Source organism: Hypomesus transpacificus, chromosome 17 (assembly GCF_021917145.1).
Source record: "Hypomesus transpacificus isolate Combined female chromosome 17, fHypTra1, whole genome shotgun sequence".
Classification (NCBI taxonomy): domain Eukaryota; kingdom Metazoa; phylum Chordata; class Actinopteri; order Osmeriformes; family Osmeridae; genus Hypomesus; species Hypomesus transpacificus.
Window position 1 is genome coordinate 5,271,080 of NC_061076.1, and position 22,382 is coordinate 5,293,461.

General features: G+C 44.0%; 1 protein-coding gene across 2 annotated transcripts in view; it reads right to left on the bottom strand.

Moving 5' to 3' along the window:
* Positions 1-1,006: 1,006 nt before the first annotated feature.
* LOC124478933 (potassium voltage-gated channel subfamily C member 1-like) overlaps positions 1,007-22,382 on the bottom strand; it is a 41,338-nt gene continuing 19,962 nt past the window's right edge. Inside the window, exons 3-5 of one of the 2 annotated variants that reach the window (XM_047037341.1) lie at positions 19,204-19,410; positions 16,898-16,918; positions 9,095-9,249 (exon numbers count right to left, since the gene is read on the bottom strand). In XM_047037341.1, coding sequence (XP_046893297.1) covers positions 9,095-9,249; positions 16,898-16,918; positions 19,204-19,410 — 383 coding nt within the window. Of the gene's footprint in view, positions 2,629-3,432; positions 9,250-16,897; positions 16,919-19,203; positions 19,411-22,382 lie in introns of those variants that run through there. The other variant, XR_006957335.1, reaches the window with a different exon arrangement.

Below are 22,382 nucleotides of genomic sequence, written 5' to 3' on the forward strand. Positions count from 1 at the left end.
GTCTACTCTCTTGAATCATGTTACCAGGATAAAATATTACACTTCTGACCTAACAATAGCAATACTTAATAAGAACTTAATGTATGGGCAAAGCCAAATATCTTAGCTGTAATCATGATAATTATTATTTACCATGGGCCATACAAACAGTTAGACCAAAATAAGGGGTGGGACAGCTTGTCTGTGTGACTGGAGAGGAGAAACTATTTAGCTTGAGACCAACATGTTTCTTCCCCATGGCAATGTTCAAAGTATCTTCCCTTCCCTTGGAACTAAAATGGCTGCTTCATCATGGAGCATCACCAGCACTAGCACTTGAAGCACTCGCATACTGAGGACAGAGCAGTGCTAGGCATTTTTTGGGATGAGCACTTAAGTAGCCATTTAAATGTAATACATTATTCAATTATATTAACCTCAAGACAATGTTAGACTGCATGGGTAATAATTCATTTTGTTACACTTCAAAAGCATCTGTCTCACTAATCAGTCAATTTCCTTTTCTCACAAATGTGAATGTAATTGGTCAGACTATTAAATCTGACAGGAAATAATCGTATCAGGTCTTTACTGAAGGGCCTTAACCCCAAACACACAGTGATGCCCTCTTGTGGTAAAGCAGCCATCTTACACTTTCAGTCAAAGGAGGGGAGATAACAGATCCTTCATAGTCAGTCCAGTTAAAAGTGATGCTGTGGGAGACAGTGGCTTGGACCCAGGGTGACACACAAAACTGGCATCAGGGGGCGCTAGCAGGACAGTATGACAAGAGAGGGAGTTGGTGAAGAAGAAGTAGCATAGGAGCTGAGTGAGAAGAGCAGTCATTGATGTAGGCCGAGTAGTAGTAGCCTATTAGCATGGAGTATCAGGGGAAGATATTTGCACTGTTCATCTCCAGTAGATTTAGTGGGGTTTGAATCTTATATCTAAGAAAACATAGTTCATTGTGTATCTTGCAATCATATATATATGTTTTTTTTTAATAATTCCTTTTTTATTATCCAAAAACAAAATATAGATTCTTTTTTTTTATATAATCCTGCTCTTCTTTTAATCGGTTGCATGTAACATGAATCTTTTAGTTTCGTCTTGATTTTGTACCTTTTTTCAATGCCTAGCCCTCGTTTGGGGGGGATCAGGGCTTGCAGAAGTAGTCATGCAGAATAGTCATGCTGGTAAACAAAGTAATACAAATGCATTTTCCAATTTCTACTCTTTTTTTATCTCCCAGAATCGTTTTTTAGAGTTCACCCATTGCTGCAGAATCCCTGCACTTTATCTCCATCCCCCCAGAGGCTTGGCGCTAGAAGACTTCAGAACTTTAGCTCCCTCCATTCTCTCTTCCAAAGAAAGGAGGGGAACCCTTTAATATATCTGTCTTCTCAAACCACAGTCCACCATTTGTTGTTATTTTCTGCTACTGGTTTGAAAAAATATTGTTTTATATATGTTGATGTTTTGTGAATGTTTGTGTAAAACATCTTTTTGATCTCTCTCCTTCACTCTTTTCTTCTCTCCATTCTTGTATTCTCTACTTTTTTCATTTTTTTTTTTTCCATTCATGCCATGCAGTTTGCTACAGAGGAGTAGCAATGCTGAGAAGCAGCTGGGAGGAGATACAGAGGAGAAGAGAGGAAAGAAAGAAAGAGAGAGAGAGCAATTGTATTTCAGTTTTCCTGATTCTTCCTTTTTTCCTGGGTGTACTGAGGACAGGTTTTCTTCTGTTAGTAGTCCCTCTCTCCTTTTGCCAGCACACGCATTCTCCTGGAGCAGCTAGTGAACCAGAGGTGCCTTTAAAGTTGTCCATTGGTTGTTTTTTTGTGGCAAGCTGAAAAGTCAGTCATGAACACAAGCCACAGGAGCTTGAAAGTCAGTAGTCTGTGAGCTGTGTGTGAGATTGGCATGGCTGATATGTCACCTACAGTGGCTGTATGCTTGGGATAAAGCACTGTCGCAGCAGAAAGAGCCTTGTGGAAGGCTAGGCTATCCAGGCTATAGAAGCTGTCCAGCTAGCCTGGTTCAGAAGCAGCCATGGCTACCAGGGAGGATAAGCCCTAGCTTTGCATAAAGTTTTCAGAGGGGGAAACTTAAATACCCCCTTGGTTCACACACAAACTAGTATTTGTGTGACATTAGGTTCAATAGTCTTGTTGTCTTATGTTTTGTCTGGTCGTATACCATACACGTGAGATCATAGAAACATTATCTAAGGAGCCTTAATGATGACACCCACATGACAACTAAGTTGTAAAGGGCTTCAAGTAATTTTGCTGCTATTTTCTTTCTATCTGGAGAATCTTACAGTAATGTTTGTTTGGCTAATCTTCAGGGTGTGGTTTGGGGTTGTTCATGGAGGAGGGATGATATGACTCGTCATTGAAGTTTGTGTCACAGAAGGCATGCTTAGTCATTGGTGTCTTTGAGTCCACTGGAACATATGCTTCAGGTGCGATGTCTCTTTTCCTCCAGTTCATCGATGATCTTTCCAACCGCTCTCTCTGTTTTTCTCTCTTAACATATTTCATTGTCTCCTTTTGTTCTCTAGTAAATCCAGTAGGGATTGCTGGATGAATTGTGTCCTAAGATTTCCTCTTCTTAGAGAGAAAGGGGGATTTTAGAAACTCAACACTGAAAAGAAAGAAAGGGAGAGAACAAGAAAAATAATCAGTGCAAACATCAAACAAAACAGCAAGTGAGATGCATTACGTGGACAGGATATTTCAATGGAATTTATACATTTCATTTGCAAATGGCTACATATGTGTGTATACATGGATGAGTCAAATGAAACAATTTGTTGTTAAATTATCAATGAACATCTAAGGCAACATAATATATGTTTTAGCAAAGCTCTCCCTGCATGCAAGTTCACAAATACAAAGAAGCTTGTAAGAACACACACACGCGCACACACGCGCTCGCACACACACGCGCACACACGCGCACGCACACACACACACACACTAGCAACACAATATAAACTACAGTATAAACAAGCACATACACACGCACATGCATGCACATACCCTCATACACCCACCCACTGAAACACACCAATACAATATTGGCGTGGGAGGATTCAGTCCTAGAGGGCTGCAAAGTCTACTGGCATACATCCACCTCGTGATTCATAGAGCTCTTCCCATTGACTGGTAGTTATTTCATCAGATATGGCTGAGTAAGAGTTTATACCCGAAGAACCGCAGCCCACCAGGACTTATAAATACAGACCAAGAGCTGAGAGTACCTCAGATGGTGTGTCCTACACATAGGCAACATGGAGGACACAAAAATGATACACGAAAACACAGCGAAGCACAGAACACAAAACACACGCAACACAAACACGGTTACACACGCCCACGGGCACCGTAGCCTACAGCACAGGAAGCACAATGTACCACACACTGAACACAGAACACACAGTCTTACACTGAGAAGCGATGTGCTTCCTTCCTCCTCACATTTTGCTTGTTTCTTTCTTTCTTCAAACTGTTCTCCATTTCATGGTTCTTCACGTTTGTTGACAATCCTCTTTAAATACACAGTTCTTACATTGTCTCCCCAAAGTGCAACATCTTTCAGTGATTCATTCTCATGTGTCCATGTCTGTCATTCCTAGTACTTTGTCATCCATTTTAGGGAAGATTTTAGATTTTACTGTACAGTTTCTGTTCCCCATTTCTCTTGCTCCATTTGCAATCAAAGGGTTAGAAATGGTAGTTCTCAGAGACAGATAAGGGAAGCAGATGGGGTGAAGAAGATGAAGATGGTTTGGGGGGGGGGGGGGAATTAGAAGACTTAAGACACCTCAGAATCATGTTAGAGGAATACAGACATTGTTTGGAATGAGTTCACAGACACAGGACATATTTGCAGGCACAAAGAGAAGACAGAGATTTCAACTTTCTCTGCCAGGTTTTGAAATGTAACTTTTCTGGAAGCACAAATAAACTGACAGCAGTGAGAATCAGTGCAAGACATAGACAGCCTGCGAGACAGAGAGCGCTTGTGAGAGAGAGAGAGAGAGAGAGAGAGAGAGAGAGAGAGAGAGAGAGAGAGAGAGAGAGAGAGAGAGAGAGAGAGAGAGAGAGAGAGAGAGAGAGAGAGAGAGAGAGAGAGGCGAGTTACCTGAGTTGTGCATGGGAGAATGACACACGGGGAACATGCAAGAAAGGAGAGTGGAGGTTTTGTCTACAACCACCACTGTTCTCCCAATTCAGTCCTCAATCCTTAAACATGTTGTCCCAACACCAACACCTACAAAACACCTGAACTACTGCCCCACTGCCTACTGGGAAAGCAGTACAATTCCCCTGCCTTGCTGCTGATGGTGGGACAGGATTGTCAGGTTTCTGACAGTGGTCATATTAAGTGACACTACTGCCATCCAGGGGTGGTTTTGCAATGTCCAAGGATAGGATATGTAGGATAGATATTTGTACTGTCCTGGGATAGGATTAGGACTACTACAGATCTACTGCTCACACATAGTAGAAATTGTTATGCTACTGTTTTTTTTCACAATGAGTACTATGCTTGCCCTCTGTAAGTTTCTATTGACAGAAGGGATTTACAGATGCCAGTGCAATGTATGAGGTTATTAGGCCTCCTGGATTCAGAATTCAAAAGTTAAACTTGTTATGTCGAAGGTTGGATTCTCCCACCCCTCAAACTTAACGCAACTGTGTGGTGGAGCAGAGGTGATGTATGTGTGTTTTGGGAGAGGCTGTGGTTCAGAACAGAACAGTACAGAATGGGTTGACACATGAACATTAGAGAGTGGAGCTGGAGAGGGCCGATAAATTTGATAGTAGAATGACAGGCAAGCTTTCGACGCATGTTGGAATGGGGATTGGTAAAATTGTACCGATTAAAGGGAGGTGGAAGAAGTTGGATTTGTCTTTTCTTAGTGTTAATTCACAGTTACTGCTTCTTTTTGCATATATCTGATAAGCACAGGGCTTTCCGAATAGTTATCTGTGAAAAGATAAAAAAAAAAGAAAGAAATCATAAACTATAATCATTCTTGATAAGTATCATATTGTCTCTTATGAAAGCAGCTATACAAGACCAATAATACCCCCCCACCCCACCCCCTCTATTTTTGAAAAATAAACTGTCCCACCCCCCCTCCCCAATACAGTATCAGTGGTCTCTCCCACCCAATAGCATTGTAGCATTTTAGCATGCATATGTATGTGCCTCAATCCTCAAACAAAACTTTGAGAAGTAAGGCTTTTTTCTTTGTGAGCATGCTTTCAGTCCATATGAGTGTGTATACAAAATACACATTCATATACACTTCATTATTAGTCTAAATCTATACACATTCATTGAGCTTGACTTAAAATTAGAAGTCTTATCAAATCATACTCATTATGGACATAGACATATAAGTATCTTATTGCTTGCAATGGAAACCCATGCTAATCAAATCAACTGTACAGAACACTTTGACCATTGAGTGTTCTAAAAACTTGTATGAACTCGATAGTACAGATCATGACAGATGAGAGGAATGGGCAGATTACATGAGATACATTTGGTATTTTGTATAGAGGTTTCTGTGTGTCACATAGGTGCTAAGGTAAATTCTATTTATACTCAGTCAACACAGAAGGCAAATTCACAATAAAACTTAATTCCCGAGTTGACAGAATGTAAATTGAATTTGACCTTGAGCACAACCTTGAGCATCCGTCAATTTCTGCCATCTATTATCTTCCTCCCTATACCCCACACATAAGAAATCTGTTTCCATGGCCTTACAACTAGTAGATATGTGTAATTGCAGGCTGGAAACTAAGTCACCAAAGTTATATTAATACTAAAGCTTTTGAAAGGTGAATGATTTTCTGTTTGATGCTAGACTAAGTATCAAAGGGTGTCTAGTTGTCCTGAGCTTTTCGTTAGAATTTTTGTTTTTGCAAAGATGAATTAGGGAAGTCATGTAGTTTGATCCCCAGAAGCTAAACAGCTTTTCTAGAAAGCACACTGCCTATTAATCAGGACAAATACTACCTGAACAGAGTGCGCCTTCTAGCTTGCACACATTAATCAAAGTGCCTCTGTGCAGCTACCCTACTATTAACTAGAGAATGCAACCTTACTGAAGCTACTGCTAACAAAAGAGAATGCAGCATTTTTAGAAGCTAACGCTATCAAAGGCGCTACATCTTCTCCCTATTCAACCACCTATCTGTCTCCAGAGAGAAAGGTGATAGATGGCAGAGCAGAGGTGCAGAGATCCAACAGATATTAAACAAAACACACATTTTACAAGGAACAGAACTGGATCAGACCAGTAGTATTACAAGTAATGTCTAAATAATGGTAGCATTGTCTGCTAATGATTGACAAATAAATATGCATCTGGCAAAGAATGTGACATTGAGAATTAGAAAAATAAACAACTCTTTTTAAATCAACCACCAAAATGTATCACCTTAGAGAATACAAAAAAATAAAGTTCCAACTGATTGACCTTGCATGGTTGCTACCGGCAGCATCATCTAAATTTGAATTAATAGTAAAAACAATAATAATTATACAGCTTAAAAAAAAGGTTAATCGTTTTTATCTCTTTTATCTGATCTAAACCCTCAATAGAGGGGAACACATTTGTTCCAGATTATCCCTTTGCGTTCTACCTCTTCTCTCTTTCAGAGAACAGGGAGAGAGGAGTTGGTTGGTTGTTAGTCACACTGAGTTGGCACTCTTGCATCATGGTTCTAGAGGTAGATGTATGTCTGGGAAGACACACACACACATAGCTACACACTGCATGGCCCAGATACATAAGTACAGCTTATCTCCATAGAAATACATAGATACAAATATAATTGTGTTTATACATGGCATATTTCTATTTATGTATGTTGCCTTTTTCTCTCGTTATAGTGTTTTGTTCTGTTCTTCTACCACGGGCTGTCAGTCCAGCATCTGTTCACCGTGGCTTCTATGAGCGAGTAGCCAAGGCCAGCAGCAGGGACGGGAAGGTCGGACGGTGGGGCACGAGGATCAAAAAAAGAAAATAAATAGATAAAACAAAACAAAAAAAAGAACAAAAAAGAAAAAACTTAAGTATTAGCTATAGGCCCAAATCATAGGAGTCACTGTGAGTAGAGTGGTGATGGTGAGATGTTATTGTCAAGCAGAAGAGGAAGATGAAGACTGATGAAGATGAGAGACCCAGAGGGTAGCCAGGTCAGAGCAGTGTCAGAGCAGTTATGTTTCCCTGGACCGAAGTTGTGGATTGAGTTTCATAGGTGTACATATAGACTTCTGAAGACCAATGTCTACTAACAAATTGTAAGAAGCTATGTTTCATGCACCTGCATTCGATATTTCAGTGTCCGTTAGGGCAACATACTAAGGGCAAACATACTGTTCGTTAAATGTTGTATGTTTTCCCCTGCTGGTAAAGAAGGGGAGAAAGCTGATCCTAGGTCTAAAGGTGGGGGTAACCTTCTTCCTTGTCATAGGAGGATGCAGGTAAGCAGGGATGTGCGAAAACAACGTTCTGGGATGAGGACTACTGATCATTGATTGGACGGCCAATTCTTTTTCCTACTTCAAGATTGGATGATCAGGTTTTATAGACCCCCCCTCCCCTTGTGACACACGTAGACCTCTCCATTGGCCATTACAAAAATAGTCTCATGACTTCTTCTGACTGATCTTCCATGTTATTTGGGAATTCTTCTTCAAGGCGTTTGTTTTTCAGCAGTCTATGTATTGCTCTGGAGCCTCAGGTGGGGTTGCTATATGGCACTGATGATACCAGTCATGATAATGATAATGACAGCACTCATGGATAAACAGTGGAGCACTCTGTCCCTAACTCTAAAATACATTTTATGACGTCATACTCTAGGTGAGGTGTGTGTGTGTGTGTGTGTGCGCGTGTGTGCGAAAGAGATATACTGTATAGAGAGGTTTGTGAGAGTGATGTAAAGAAAAAATAGAGAGAATCTATTTTCAGTCCACATTAAAACATGTAACAGTCCAGTGAACCAAGCTCTATAGGAGATCTGTTATAAACCACTATGGCTTCTTGTGGGTGCTTCTTAAGGACTATTCTTTTGGGTTTCTCCTTTTCTTTTGAAACACTTAACTATGTGTTATCTGAAATTCTGTTTATCATTTTTTCTTAGTCCCCCCCATCCCCATTTTTTGTCTTTTTCCTTAGTAAAGGCATGCATTATGTATATTTATCTTTGTGTTTGAGTACAGTACAGTATTACCCTCACCCGCCTACGGTGTGGTTTGGATTTGAGGCTCAGTGACATCTGTCAGAATAAGTCTCATATCTAGCAGGTCTTACTCTAAGTTAGTACTATTATTAAGTGCAAGTGCAGCACACACAGGCAAATAGCACAGGGAGGCCTAAACTAACTAAATTATGACTATGCTAAATCCCTGTTAGTAAGGCAGGTGTGTGAGGGTGCTTGTGTGCTTGTGGTAGTGTGTGTGTGTGCGTGTATGTGCGTGTGTGTCTGTGAGTTTTTGTGTTAGTGAGTGTGTGTCTGTGTGCATTGTTTATCATCAGGCATTAAATTGCTGTGGACATGAACATCAGCCTATGATATGTATTTAGTCATTGTAGGTATAATACTATTCTCATTCTTAATATCACACCCTATTCTTTCAGTTTATAATGCCTAATACACTTTAAACTAATTACATATATGCAGACTCAATAAATCCTTTTACAACCCTTTGTAATGCCAACATAGATGCTTCAGAAATCATTTATAAGCAAATGCCAGACCATTAAACCCAACTTTGGGCAGCTTTGCAAAACTTTACACAAGCCTCTATTGAAAAAAACGAACATTTTCTATGAATGATTAGTAAAGCATCAGTGTAGCACGTAAAGATATTATACAGCAGGGCATAAGGAGTACACAAAGTGTACCGTTTCTCCTCTAACCAAAAGGCTCTCCTTGGCCTCTAAAGGCCAGGTCAGTTCATTATCATTATCATCAGGACCAGTATCAGTGTTCATTTCCGTGAACTTGTTAAGCCTCTCTTTTTGAGTTGTTTTTCTCGTCACCCCCTCTGTACACCTTCCTGGGTTAGGGTTCGGTTACAAGATGGAGGGGATGGGGGAGTGGCATCTGCGTAGGGCTCCTGGGGGCTCGAAGGGCTCGAAGGTAGAGTTGGTGATTGGGGTGAGGCGCATGGGCGCCCCCGTCATGCCGGAGATGTTATTGAGACTGCGAGACTTCTCATAGCCTGTCGCTGGAAACGTCACCCAGCGTATGAAAGGGTGCGAAGAGGCGTCAGAAGGGTGTGGAGATTATAGTTTAAATGAAAAGAATAGGGGAGGGAGGGGGGGGAGAGTTATTTTAATGTGATGTTTGTTTTGTTGTTTTTGCATGAGTTAAATGTATATGTCAACATTTTGACCATGTCAGGAAATGGTATATTAAAAGTGTTATGGGTTAGAAATAGGCAGATAAACAGATTTTTACAATATAAAAGGGGTAAATAACAGAAAAAAAGTAAATCAATCAAAATAAAATAACCAGTCAAAACAAGAAAGATTTTTTTTTTTCAGACCAAAGCAGACAAAACAAAAAGTAAGAGACAGAAAGACAGACAGAGACAAAGACAGAGACAGAGAGACGGGACAAAACAGAAAAATGGGTTATGAAAATATGTCATCAGAACGGTTGCTACATCATTACAAGCTGACACGGGCTATCTGTAGCGTCAGCATACACAATGAGGAGAGAGAGAGAGGGGGGGGGGGGGGTGATGGGTAAAGCAGTTGGTGTTGAGCGTTGTTCATTTTAGCTCCCTCTGGCATACTGGACATAAAGAGAAAGAATAATATTGGTTTCTCCCAGAGAAAAGGGAATGATACAGTAGATAGAGACAGAAGGAGGGAGGGAAGAGTGCTCAGCATCCAGGTGTTTTAGCCAGCCTACAACACAGAGGTTTGCACCTCAAGATCCAGACACGCACGGCGAGACCTAGGCCCAAACACTGTTCCCTTTCATACCAACGTTTGAGGTAGACTTCGTTTGCACGTTTTCTGAGCTCCGAAGAAACAATATGACCCTCTTAATTGTATCCACCCATCAATGGTGTATTCCACGTCAAATCAAGTTGACCCAAGAAGTTGAATACTGTTTGGACCCAGGTCTGGGGAGGTAGATTCAATCCAAGCTCTGTTATCAGCACCACAACCCCCAAGAGAACGACACACTCATATGGACCTGGTGAAGTTGTCAGGATTGATCTGGGACACACAAATCACCCATAAGTGTATACTTTTTTTATAGTGTAGAGAGAATTGATTCATGTTCATAATCAGTATTAAGATGATGCTGTAGAAATTGTACGACAAAAAATGTGTACAATTTCGTTCATCAGTCTTAGCCCAGGGTAGAAAGGTGTCCATCAGTGTGTTCACTGAGATAGATGAAGACAGATGAAGAATGGGGTTATCGTAATGAAACCCTGACAGCTTCACAAGGTCCAACAGTTCTTGACAACCTTCCCTCTCCACAGTCACACCTGCCTCTAATCCCTCTACCAGCCCCTCCTTTATGCCTCCACATATCACCCCTGAGCTACCACTCCTTCCAGACGTCACGTTCACCGCACTTCTCTCTCACTACCACCTGTCTCGTCAGATTCATCAGTAGCGCTTTATCTAGAAGTAGAAGGAGAAGTTTGGGACTGTGTTTACTTTTACAGACTGGAACATATTTCTCTTGAGTGAGGTCATACTGTGTTTGGACAGCAACAAGTCGAGCCCTGCTGATAAATAAATCAGAAGCTGACAAACGCTGGCTCTGTTCCTGTCTCAGAACCACACCTCAGAAGTCAGGCCGAATCTCCACTTCAGCAACAATTTGGAGAGTGCAGAAAGCGGGGAACTCAAATATTTATGCCATTTTACTTTATGAGTGCACTAGATTGTGCTGTTTCTGTATGCACTTTAGGTTGAAATGTTCAAACTGGGCAACCTACAAATAGATGTTATCTGGTCTTGTAGAATCATCAGGTAAGTGATGTTGAGCAAGAGAAAGTTTAAAAGTATGCTCTCACTTCACCTCACCTACAGCTGTAGCCTGGCTCCACCTACTGCGTATGTTCATCTAGTCAATGTTGACTATATCTTACTCATCTGGAGGGCAAGGTGTTTTTCTTGAGGTGTTTCAACAAGTGTTTGATATGGAAGGCTGTAACAGGGATGGGAAGGCAGTCAAGCATACAGACAAACAGACAGACAGCTGGTCTGTAACAGAGATAGAGAGGAGAGGTTGGACAAACCGGATGTCTCCACACTGACACAACAAACAACAACAACACCACCACCTCGACAGACAAGAAACACAACATCAACAACAAAACTGGTTTCCTGTCTATTCAGGCCTCACCACCTGTGGGGTGAGATTCCTCTCCAGTTCACCACAACAAGATTTGAACTCCAAGCACCATAAACAGACAGATCCAGATGAACGAGGGACTACTGCACCAAACTCTGATGTCACTGTCTTTGTCCTCTCATGTGTACTATACTCCGTCTCAGTCTGAAACTCATTTTCAACCTACTGGCTAAGTCATTCAACGTTAAGCTCATTTTGGGGCTAACCAATGACTTGTCCAGGAATTCTGTCCATTAGAGATGCCATAGGATGCGGAGGGCTAGTTTGGGCTTGTGTGACCATGTGTGGAAGCTTTCCCACCAATGCACAGCCTATAGGAGCCACTCAGTCACGGCACGGAGTAGAGGAGGCATGCTGGGTAAAACGTGACAGATCTAGGTCACCATGTTCCTCCGACCTGACCATTCCTCTTCAGCAGAAAGCGCTTGATGAGCGAGGCACGGCAGGGAGAGAGCAGGACATCTACGTGTGTGTGTGTGTCAGCAAGTCATGTATGTACTCGTATTTGAGCATGCTGTGTAGTAAAGTCTGTCATCATTTCCCGGCTGGTCATCAAAAAAGGACTACAGTACAATATGTATATGTCTGTATGTAGGGTAATGTATCAATGTACAGTAATGTCTCAAACTCACGCGTCAGCAAACATAGAATGTGTGTGTCAGTGTTATTAAGTTTGTCATTATTCAAATGTTTGAAAACGTGTGTGTGTACCTCGTAACAACATGCCATGGCCTCTATTCAAGTGATTGTATTTGAGACGTCAACCCTTGTAACCGCGGTAATCAATTGGAGGCACCGCAGCTCTTAGTAGATTGGGAGCTAAGCTCTTAGCACAACGATGGAGCTCCACACAAACACACACACACACACACACCCGCAGTGGTCCTGTGGCCAGAGGAACAGTGAACAACAGTGCCAGATTGATCAGGATCAATACAGCTATAGCAGGCGGTCCTTGTCATGTTCCACAGTAATGCCATGTTCTGGAGCTTTATCGAACACGCGTCACGCTCGCTGGCCATGGAGGAAGGATGGGGCATCAGAAAAACATGGCCGCCACATTGCTGAATTTATTATTTTGTCAAGCAGTTGTACCTCTAACTGTGTGTTAATGGTGCATATCCCAGTGTAAAGCTCATGGTATTAGAGAGTGCTGTGTGTCCAGGGAAGGCAGTGAGGGGAAGAACTCTCCAGGGAATAACCAGCATACCTCCTTCACAGCACTGAACAGACCACACCATGCAACATGCACCACACTGCAAATGGCACAGAAAGAAAAAAGGGGAGAGTGAGAGACTGAGAAAGAGAGAGAGCGAAAGAGAGAGAAAGACAGAACCCTAGTACCCTAGTCTCTAAACAGGCAGACCATTAAATATCAATGTGAATCCAGTGATAATACTATAAGAACCACCTCTCTTATCCTGAAGTTGTCTTAAAGTCTAATCAAAAGCTTCAAGTACTTATCAGATTGTTCAATAGATTGGGAGTCATTTTTTTTTTTACTAGAAATAACATATCCATAACCTACAAAAAAACACATATTCATTCACATTCAAGTCACACTCTCACTCACTCACTCAATTATCCATATGAATCATTTCTACCGGAACTTTACTGATCATCTGCGCTATAACCAGTAGGTTTTCATGATCTGCTTAGTCCGGGCTAATATCCTCACACCTCGCCCCACTTGGTGTTCATTCCTCTCAGTTCTAGAGCTGCCATTGATCTTCTCTGCCTTTGTATTCCTATCAGGCAGACCCTGACTGGCTAGCTGCTGGACAGCTCTGGTAGCAAAGCCTTATTCTCTGATGCAGCAGAATGCAGCACTGGAGCCGCCAAAGCAGCAGCGTGCAGCCCACTCCCAGCCGCAATGCCATTTCCTAGACCGGGTCTCAAATGGCACTCTATTCCTTACTCTAGTGCACTACTCTTGACCCCTAGGCTAGAGGTAGTACACAGTGTAGAGGAATAGAGTGCGGGTTTGATTTGAGACGCAGCCCTTTCGTAAGTGCGCCAGCTAGAGATCCTGTGATTCAGTACGTACCTCTGGTCAGACTTTAGTAATGCTACGAAGGTTGAATGACTGGCCTGGGGATGGAATGGAGGATGAAGTTAGTCTGAGTGGGAGGAAGGAGGGGGACGAATGGGGAGAGAGATATAAGGGAGACCAAAGCAAATATTATCCAACACAAATCTACATGCAGAAAGAGGTTTTAAACAGAGTTGGGCATTAGTAATCTGTTTCTACTCTGTAGCTGGTGTTCCAGTGCTGAACATAGTTTCTAAACGGTGCATTTTCTTTGGCTGTGTCATACATAACCATGAGCTGGTCATCTCTTTTGTCTCCATACACACATGTAGATTTGTGATCATCAGAGGCAATATTTGCAACACGTTTATCCATTGGCAAATGTATGAATACAACACATTTAAAATAATCTACAGACATACATACAAGCAGACTGTATGTATGGGACATAGCACTTCTTTCACAAGATCACATGACCCCCTGGTCCCAAAACAATGGCTGACTTAGCGGAAAAGACTGGTGGCAGAATCAGTCAAGATGAAAGAAAGGATGAGCAATTATTACAGAGAGGGAGAAAGAGAGAGAGACGACAGTAAGAACTGACAAACTGGTAGATCCAAGGGGGATTGTCTCTTTGCTATGTCATGAACAAATGAACAGACTTGTGGACACAGCACAGAACACGAAACACAATGAAAATGAGACACACGTGAGTACAAACAATGATAAGGTAGCATTACAGCTGCAACCAAATGTTTTGTCACTTTCTGTGCAAGAATATATGTTTTTTTTCAGTGATCAGTAACACTTCAACTTGTTGCTCTTTGTCATTGTTATTGTAACACTCAAGGGGAATCTAAGACCTACTGAAAATGTATCAATTAACCCCACGCTGTCCTAACCAAAGTCCCTGATACTGTAGGTGGTTAGGTGCCCTAAGGTTAGGTCCTCAATAGCAGATTTGGTGCAGAGGACGAGTTTGACTGACTCAATTGAATAGGTTGCAAGTGAGACAGAGAGAGCTTGTGGTTGGTATCTCAATCCCTGTCCTACACATCCTCGACTGGCCAGACCTCTTTTGACTGTCAACTGGGAAATGGACTAGCGTGCACTCAAGCTGCTCTCTCTGTACAACAGCCCCAGAGGGACAATCTGCACCAGGATTTACTGGACAGAGGCTGTCCTGAGGCTTCCTCGGGGAAGGATTCACCACTAGGAACCAGCTGGACCTCGCTGGAGCATTACCGTGTACCCTGTTCCAGTGGAATTCTAGAACCACTGAACACTAGTACATCAAGAGCATGTCCCCTCCATTAGAACAAAATAAAAAAGTAAACAAACAATAACAAAATAGTGAAAGTAAATAAGAATTGCGATACTCATGATGAGTTATATTATTTTTCTAAAATCCTCTTGGGACCATTTGATTCCTAAACATTTACACCTCCTGATTGGCAAAACAGAAATGATGTAATCTATAATTGGAACATTCTCCTACATTGTTCTTTCCCACTGTTTCTTTAGCAACAGTGTGAAATAAGAGGGAGTAAGAAAGAGAAAGAGAGCGACATAGACAGAGTGAGAGAGAGAGAGAGAGAGAGAGAGAGAGAGAGAGAGAGAGAGAGAGAGAAATCAGAAAGATAGATGATATGGTCAGGGTAAAGATGGTGAGGTGAAGTATATATATATTTAACTGGTAGTTCTGACCTCCAAATCTGATTGGTGGTCAGCCGTGTGTTATTCCCAGTACATGGTACATATATATATATATTTCAGAAAAATTAAAGCATATTTAACAAAACAGTTTAGTTGACCAACAGAACCACACGTAAAACATGTAGAAAGAAGCACAATTAATACCACACACACATAAACACCCTTAAGTACATAACATTTTGTCAGAAAATACATAGAAACAGAAAGGGCAGAGTATATTTGAGATGAACCACCCAGTGCTCTTATGACCTCTGGCCTTTTGTGTGTCAACAGAGGTCAAAAGAGTGCGTGTCATAAACGGATGACAACAAAGCAGCAGAGCCACTCTGGGCTCAAAAACAAACAAGAAGTGCTATATGATGAAGAGGAGGAGGAAGGGGAGGGGATGGAAAAGGGGGACAGTTTAAAGCAATGGGCCCTGTTTTGAGGACTTTAAAACACTCTCGTCTCCTCTGTACTTTGGGACAGTCACCGATCGCCGAATGGATGGAAATGTCACAACGGTATTTGCTCTAGTTTTCTCATAGCAAAGAACGGTCGGTGATTATCTCAAGGAGCACAGATAAGAAGGAGACATTTTACGAGTCCTGGAAAAGAGCCCTGGTCCCACTTTAAAAGCAAGAGCCTGGCAGCCATTTTGAGTAGGCTTATGCGAATAAGGCTTTTCACTTTTAGAGTGTGAAGGAAGCACGCAGTCTGACAATACATGTACAGTATACAGTATGGCCATTGAGGTTGACACTGCGACGCACATCAGTCCACACTGAACTGGTCTCCACAGAGCCCTAAGACATTAACCTGTGTGTGTGTATGTTTGCACAGTTTTTAAAGCTAATTCCATGTGTCAATGAGGGATAGACGAGCGTCAATGTGCCATTTTAATCAACTGAATTAAAATGGTCTGTCTGTCTGTCAGTCTGTCTAAATATGTGAGTGTATTAATAGCCTTGTTAAGTTTGGCCCACTTCAGAGCTCCTGTAACAGAGCTAGGAGCTAAAGCACAACTTTAAAGCACGGCGGTGAACAGTGTTCCAGCACAGCCGAATCCTTCCACCACCCAAGTACACCAAACATGGGCTACTCTGTATAGTACGTGGGTCAGTTGTTTGGGTCAACACCCTCACTAGGGCATTTCCCGGTGGTTGGGACAGGGATGGGGTCTAATGTTTGCGGGTAGGACCAGCTTGGGGTTGGGCTTGTAAGAGGGGAATGGGGAAAGCTGGGCTCCTAACCGCTGGCCCCGGACCAGTGCATAGAGAGCCTGGCTTCTCCCTGTGGCTGTGCTGTAGCAGTGTTCTGTAAACCCCAGAGTGGAGGGCAGTCCCAGAAGAGAGAAGAAACCAGCAGTTCTCCATTTGGAGAGACTAGAAACACCAGTGGCTTTCACTCTGGTACCTCTCTCACAAACACACAAAAACAGTGACATGGGTTTTGGTCACTACCTAGAGGCAAAACACATTGGCTTCAAGTCCAAATTCCGTTGTTGACTGTTGAATCGACAGATTCAATGAGCCAGCACCTCCAAGTTCGAGGTTTTAAAGTGGACCGGATATTTGTTTTTCAGACGAAATTGTCCTAACTAAGCAGAGCGTGTGCGAGAGTGAAGGGCCACTGAAAGAGAGGAGGAGGACACAGCACCACAACACAGAGCACAGGACAGACGAACGGACAAATGGACGAGGGGGGACGGTGACAGACAGACAGACAGTGTAACACAGAGCAACAAGAGCCGACATACAAACGCATGACACGACACAACCTGAGGAGGGAGACAACACAACAACAAGACATGTCAGACATGGACCCCCAATAATAGTAATACTCCAACCCCCCCCGCCCCCCCCCGCCCCCCCCAGAGACCCACCCCGCCGGCCCACACAACTCTGTCATGGAGAGAAGGCAAGTACAGTATCTCAGGACAAACAAACAAAACAACACACGCACACGCACACGCACGTCTTCCACTCTTAGAGAACCGTGTGCGGACACACACGCAGGTACGGTATGGTGCACACATATGCCTGTGTGGAGCTGAATGTTGGGCAGCGTAAGTGTGTGAGAGCTGAGAGGAGATGGGGGGGGGGTGAGTGGAGTGGTTGTGACTACCGACATCCCCAGGGGTGGGGGAGGCCCTCATATCGTTCACATCACATGAATCCGTTTAGCCTCTCGTCGCACAATTAGGCCCGGTTATCTCTCCATCGCTTCGTTTTCCCTCTCTTCTCCTCTTTTTCTCTATGGTTCTAGTGAGTCATGTTGGTCTAATCGGCCTTGTTGGCCCAGGGGCTCTTCTCAGCTCTCACTGGAAGTGTGTGTGGGGTTTGGAGGGAAGGAGAAGGAGGAGGGAAGTCTGTGTGTGTGTGAGTGAGTGAGAGAGACCACAGGGAACTGAAGGGTTAAGGGTCACCCTTAGGTCAGATACAGGTGTTTGCGTGTGTGTGTATCTGTGCATGTGTGTGTGAGAAAGAACTGAATTGAATTAAAAAACACCAAATGCTAAGCCATTGTGTTACTCTGAACTGTGATGTGCAGATGCAATCATACATTATTGGACACGCACACACACACACACACACACCCACACTCACAACAGCTCCCCCCTCCCAAACACACACACACGCTCCCAACCTACACAGAGAACCATAATCCACCATAGAAAATCTGTAATACAAACTGTACAGTAACAAGCAATCGACATGCATTTTAGACATTCAACCTGTTTGAGGTATGTTGGAAGTGAGGTGTGCACAGTATTTATGCAGATGTGTGTGTGTGTTTTATGCCATCTTTCTGTGTGCCGTTTCACTACACCTTTCACTACAAACAAAACCATGTGTTCTCTGTGTTACCTCTGTGTCGCTATGGTTTGATCCAGGAGGAGGCAGAGTTTGCATTGAGGTCCGGCTTGAACCATTCCTCTCCTGGGGGGGATGCTGGGCCGGCAGCTGCACCTTGTGGTGTGTTTGTGGTGGGAGTGTTGGATTGGGGTGTGTAGAGGAGTGTATTTGGGGGGTCAGGGAATGTCAGGGTTTTAGAGGGTGGGGTGGAGGGGGTTAGTTCAAGGTTGAGGGATCGAAGAAGGATTGGGAATTGGAAGTTTGTGCCATGTGGGCGACAGGTGAAAGGGGAGGCAGGTGAGATGAGGAGGTGGAGTTTCAACACAAAGCAAGTCAGGAGAGAGGGGATGTGTGAGGGAGCGAAAGAAGGAAGAGGAGAATGAAAAAAGATAGGATGGGATGGGGCAAATACAAGGTGTGAAGAGGAGAGCATCGATAGCACAGATGAGAGAGTGAGAAAGGGAAACCGAGAGAAAGACAAAGAGAGAGAAAGGGAGAGAGAGAGAGGGAGGGAGAGAGAGAGAAGGAAGAGAGAAAGAGAGAAAAAGCAGGCATGAAAAGCAGCAATAGAAGACAGCCAGATGAAGTGGAAGTACCTCACATTTCCTACTGTAACATTCTGTACTGTATACAGTCATTCTGTAAGTGGAGAACATTATGTCTATTTTTATTTTTAAAAGGACAAAAAAAACATTGTAAATCACAAACTGTAAATGGCGCTAGTTTACCATTACATAGACTACCGTAATGTTGAGTGCATGTTTAGTTGAAGACAGCTCCATGGTTTGTACACTACTTGAGTGTTCAAGTACTGTGCAAAATATCAATTGGCACGGTTGGTCATTGATATTTCATTGATGCTATAACATAGCATAACACAGCTCATATCTGGTTGTCAGGAGGGATACATAAATAACCTACTGACCAAGTGGGAGGGATTATGTTGAAGCCGAGCTGTCAGTCAACATGATTGAAAATGAGGAGAATGACAGGGTGGAGGGGTCAGGGGGGAGGATAAAGGGAACTACAGTGTGTCTGCTCGTCTATGGAGTTCGAATATGTAAAATAGGTGTGTCTACAGTAAACCGTCCCTCCAGTATGGCCCAATAGGGTGTGTGCATGTCCAAATGTAAGTGTGTGTGTGTGGGTGTGCGTGTGCATGTCTGTGTGTGTGTCTGTGTGTGTCATGGTCCAAGCCCTGGCGTACCTTTCCTGACGTTCCCGTCTGTGGCGCGTTGGAACTCGCCAGTGCTCAGCAGGAAGCATGCGCGGTCGTGGGGGTAGCGCTCGCGGCCACTCCCCGAGCCCAGGCCCCCTGTCGCAGGGCTCCTCTCATCCCCTAACACCTGGTCTATGTTAGGACAGTCCTCATTGGCCAGCGCGGCATTGGCCGCATCTCCGTTCTGCTTGGAGTCTGAGGGACGACAGAGATAGGTGGGGGAGGGAGACAGGGAGACAGGGAGGGAGGGAAAGAGGGGGGGAGGGAGAGAGGTGGGGGAGGGAGGGAGAAGGTATGGGGAGGTGGTGGGAGAAGGGGGGGGGCGGGGGGGGGAGTGAAAGAGGACGTAAAGGATCAACAGTAAGAAAAACGGGTACATACCGAATATAAAAAAAACAGAGGTTCAAAAAATAAGGGAGAGAAAACAGTGCAAAAGGAGTTTGACAACAAGATGAGGAACGAGTTTGGGTTTATAAAGCCAAATGCAGATGAAGGAAAAAAAACGGGAAATGGAGGAAGGAAGGAAAAGGGAGCAGAATTAAAAGACGACGTAATAACAGAGGGAATGTGAGAGAAGGAGGGGAAGTGGGGGGGAGGCAAGAAGGAGGGAGGACAGATTAGGCAAAGGTGGGGGAGGAGGGGACAAAAGAACATTAGTGTCCTGTGATAGCCTTGCCACTCACGTGACCAAAACACTGCAGTGGAAAAGGCAGGAGCCCAGCCTCTCCTACTGCACACACACACACACACACACACACACACACACACACACACACACACACACACACACACACACAGCATCAATGCACTCCCAATAAGCAAAAGAGGAGGGAAGGCATCCAAGAAAAAGAGGGAGGATGAGGGGGAAGGGAAGGAAGAGAAGGAGAGGGGAGGTTACTACTGTGAGATACTGTACCAACCTGTACGCGCACACATATGCCCACACGCACACACGCACACACACAAGCAGACACGTTCACTAACTTGGAGATGCTGCAGGGTAACTTGTGATTATAGCTTCCGACACAGCTGTCAAATCTAATCTGACCTGACTTACTGCTCAACAATTTACAGAAATAACCCAGTGGGCGATCCCTCGCGACGACACAACAAGCACACGCGCGCACACCGGGATGTGGGGAGGAGGACGGATCAGCCGAGCGACCAGGAGAGAAGGGCAGAGACACTAAAGGAAAGGGACACGGACGCTCGAGTGAATGAAAGAGACCTGCAGTGAAAAGAGAGAGAGAGACAGAGAGAGAGAGAGAGAAAGAGAGGGAGAGAGAGAGAGAGATAGAGAGAGAGAGAGAGAGAGAGAGAGAGAGAGAGAGAGAGAGAGAGAGAGAGAGAGAGAGAGAGAGAGAGAAAAAAGAGAGGGAGAGAGACAGAGCCCTAGTTACACAACTGGTTCTCATATTCCCACAGGAACCAACCAGACCATGTAATGTAGGAGATGATATGAAGGGGAAACATCTGACTCTAGGAGCACAGATTAGGACTCTGATGTTCAACTTTGCCTCCAGTCAAGAGGACATTACGTCTGCTAAATTCCTGACATTCCAAGTTTGGGAGCTGTCAAAAGACCGCTATTTAACTGATGTATAAATAGCAAGTTACTTGGCACACAGTCATGCTTTCATCATACTGCATGTTGAATACTGAATATGACATGATTTCACTACACTATTCAGTTAACTTTCTCCAAGCGTTTCCTTGGTGACAGCAAGGTCTCAAAAACGTTTTTATAAAGACTTCTCATGACTTCCCATGTTCAGATCGACAGTACATATCAAATCGATTGCAAGCTCCCATAACTTACACGACTCTAGCTCCATAAAAAAAATGGCATTGCGTGTCACTTCCTGGATGAAGCAGTAAACCCTTCCTGTGTGCCACAAGGGTGTGTGTTCTGCGTGGAAGTGCAGGAAGAAACAGCGTTGTGCGACAACACTTGAGGCACGACAGCAGGCGTGTGAGTGTGTGGCGGTCAGAGTCAAAGGTTCACAGTTTGCCGTGACCCGGATAACTACACCACAGACTTCAGACCTCTCCCTTGAAGCTGCCCTCAGGGAACCAGCCCAGTCATGCTTTCACTCAGCTGCCTTCCATCAACTCCCGGGTCTATAGAGAGCCTTGGACCACACGCTGTCTCCGGCCATTCACTTCTGACTGCAGCCGGTCAACACATACAAATCTATAATCAGGTGTTTGAGTGCCTTCGGCTAAGATCAGGGTCAGGGATTTGTACGTTATCCAATATGTCCATTTAATGGAAACAAGTGCCTTCATTTTCTTCTCAATGGCACCTTTAATTAAAGAAAATACAATGTCATCCTCGTGTGGGTTTTCTGTGTTAGTCAGACTGTGGTTGAGGTGTGACAAGGGGTGAGACCAGAGGTGAGCCACCACAGGTGAGACCAGGGGAAAGACCAGAGGTGAGACCAGGGGAAAGACCAGAGGGCCCCTACCGAGCCACACAGAGAGGACACTCCGTGAGCGCCGATGTTCCTGCCAGTCCTACTCTGCTCAGGACCACAGGACTCAAACACAGACTAACTGTGTCTCCTGTCCACCTAACCTCCTCATCTCATCTCAGACGGACCCCTGACATCCCCACCCATAGCCTAAACATATCGAGACATCCCCTCCCAGTCCCTGCTAAAGAACACATGCAGATCAATGTCCCACTGAGGCAGAGCTAACAAGAGAGGGCGAGGGTCTAAGAGAGAGCTGGAAAGAGTGACCGAGAGAGACCATCATAAAGAGAAGAACCGGGAGACAGGAGAAGAGGGGAGAAGAGGTGACAAGTATACATGTCAGGAGTCAGGAGGACAATGACCGAGGAGATACTCCAAGTAAACAGTAAGGATGTAAAAGGATAAGTTAGTGAGCCCCATACTTTCCCCTCCCGCCTAGCGTGACTGTGGGCTTCCCTGACAGACGGAACATGGCATGTTCATGCATGGCACATGGTTCCATGTTTCTGAATATATTGATGCTTTGTAACGCTTTGCGAGTGTGTGTGTGGATGCCTGACCTTCAACAGGCCTAGTCCCCCCATGGTGCCCCCCCCCCCCTGCTCTTCTAGTTCCATTACATTTTGCTCTTCTTCATCTTCCGTTAAGTGTTGTGGTGACAGGCTAATCTCAGTTCCAAACGATCCACTT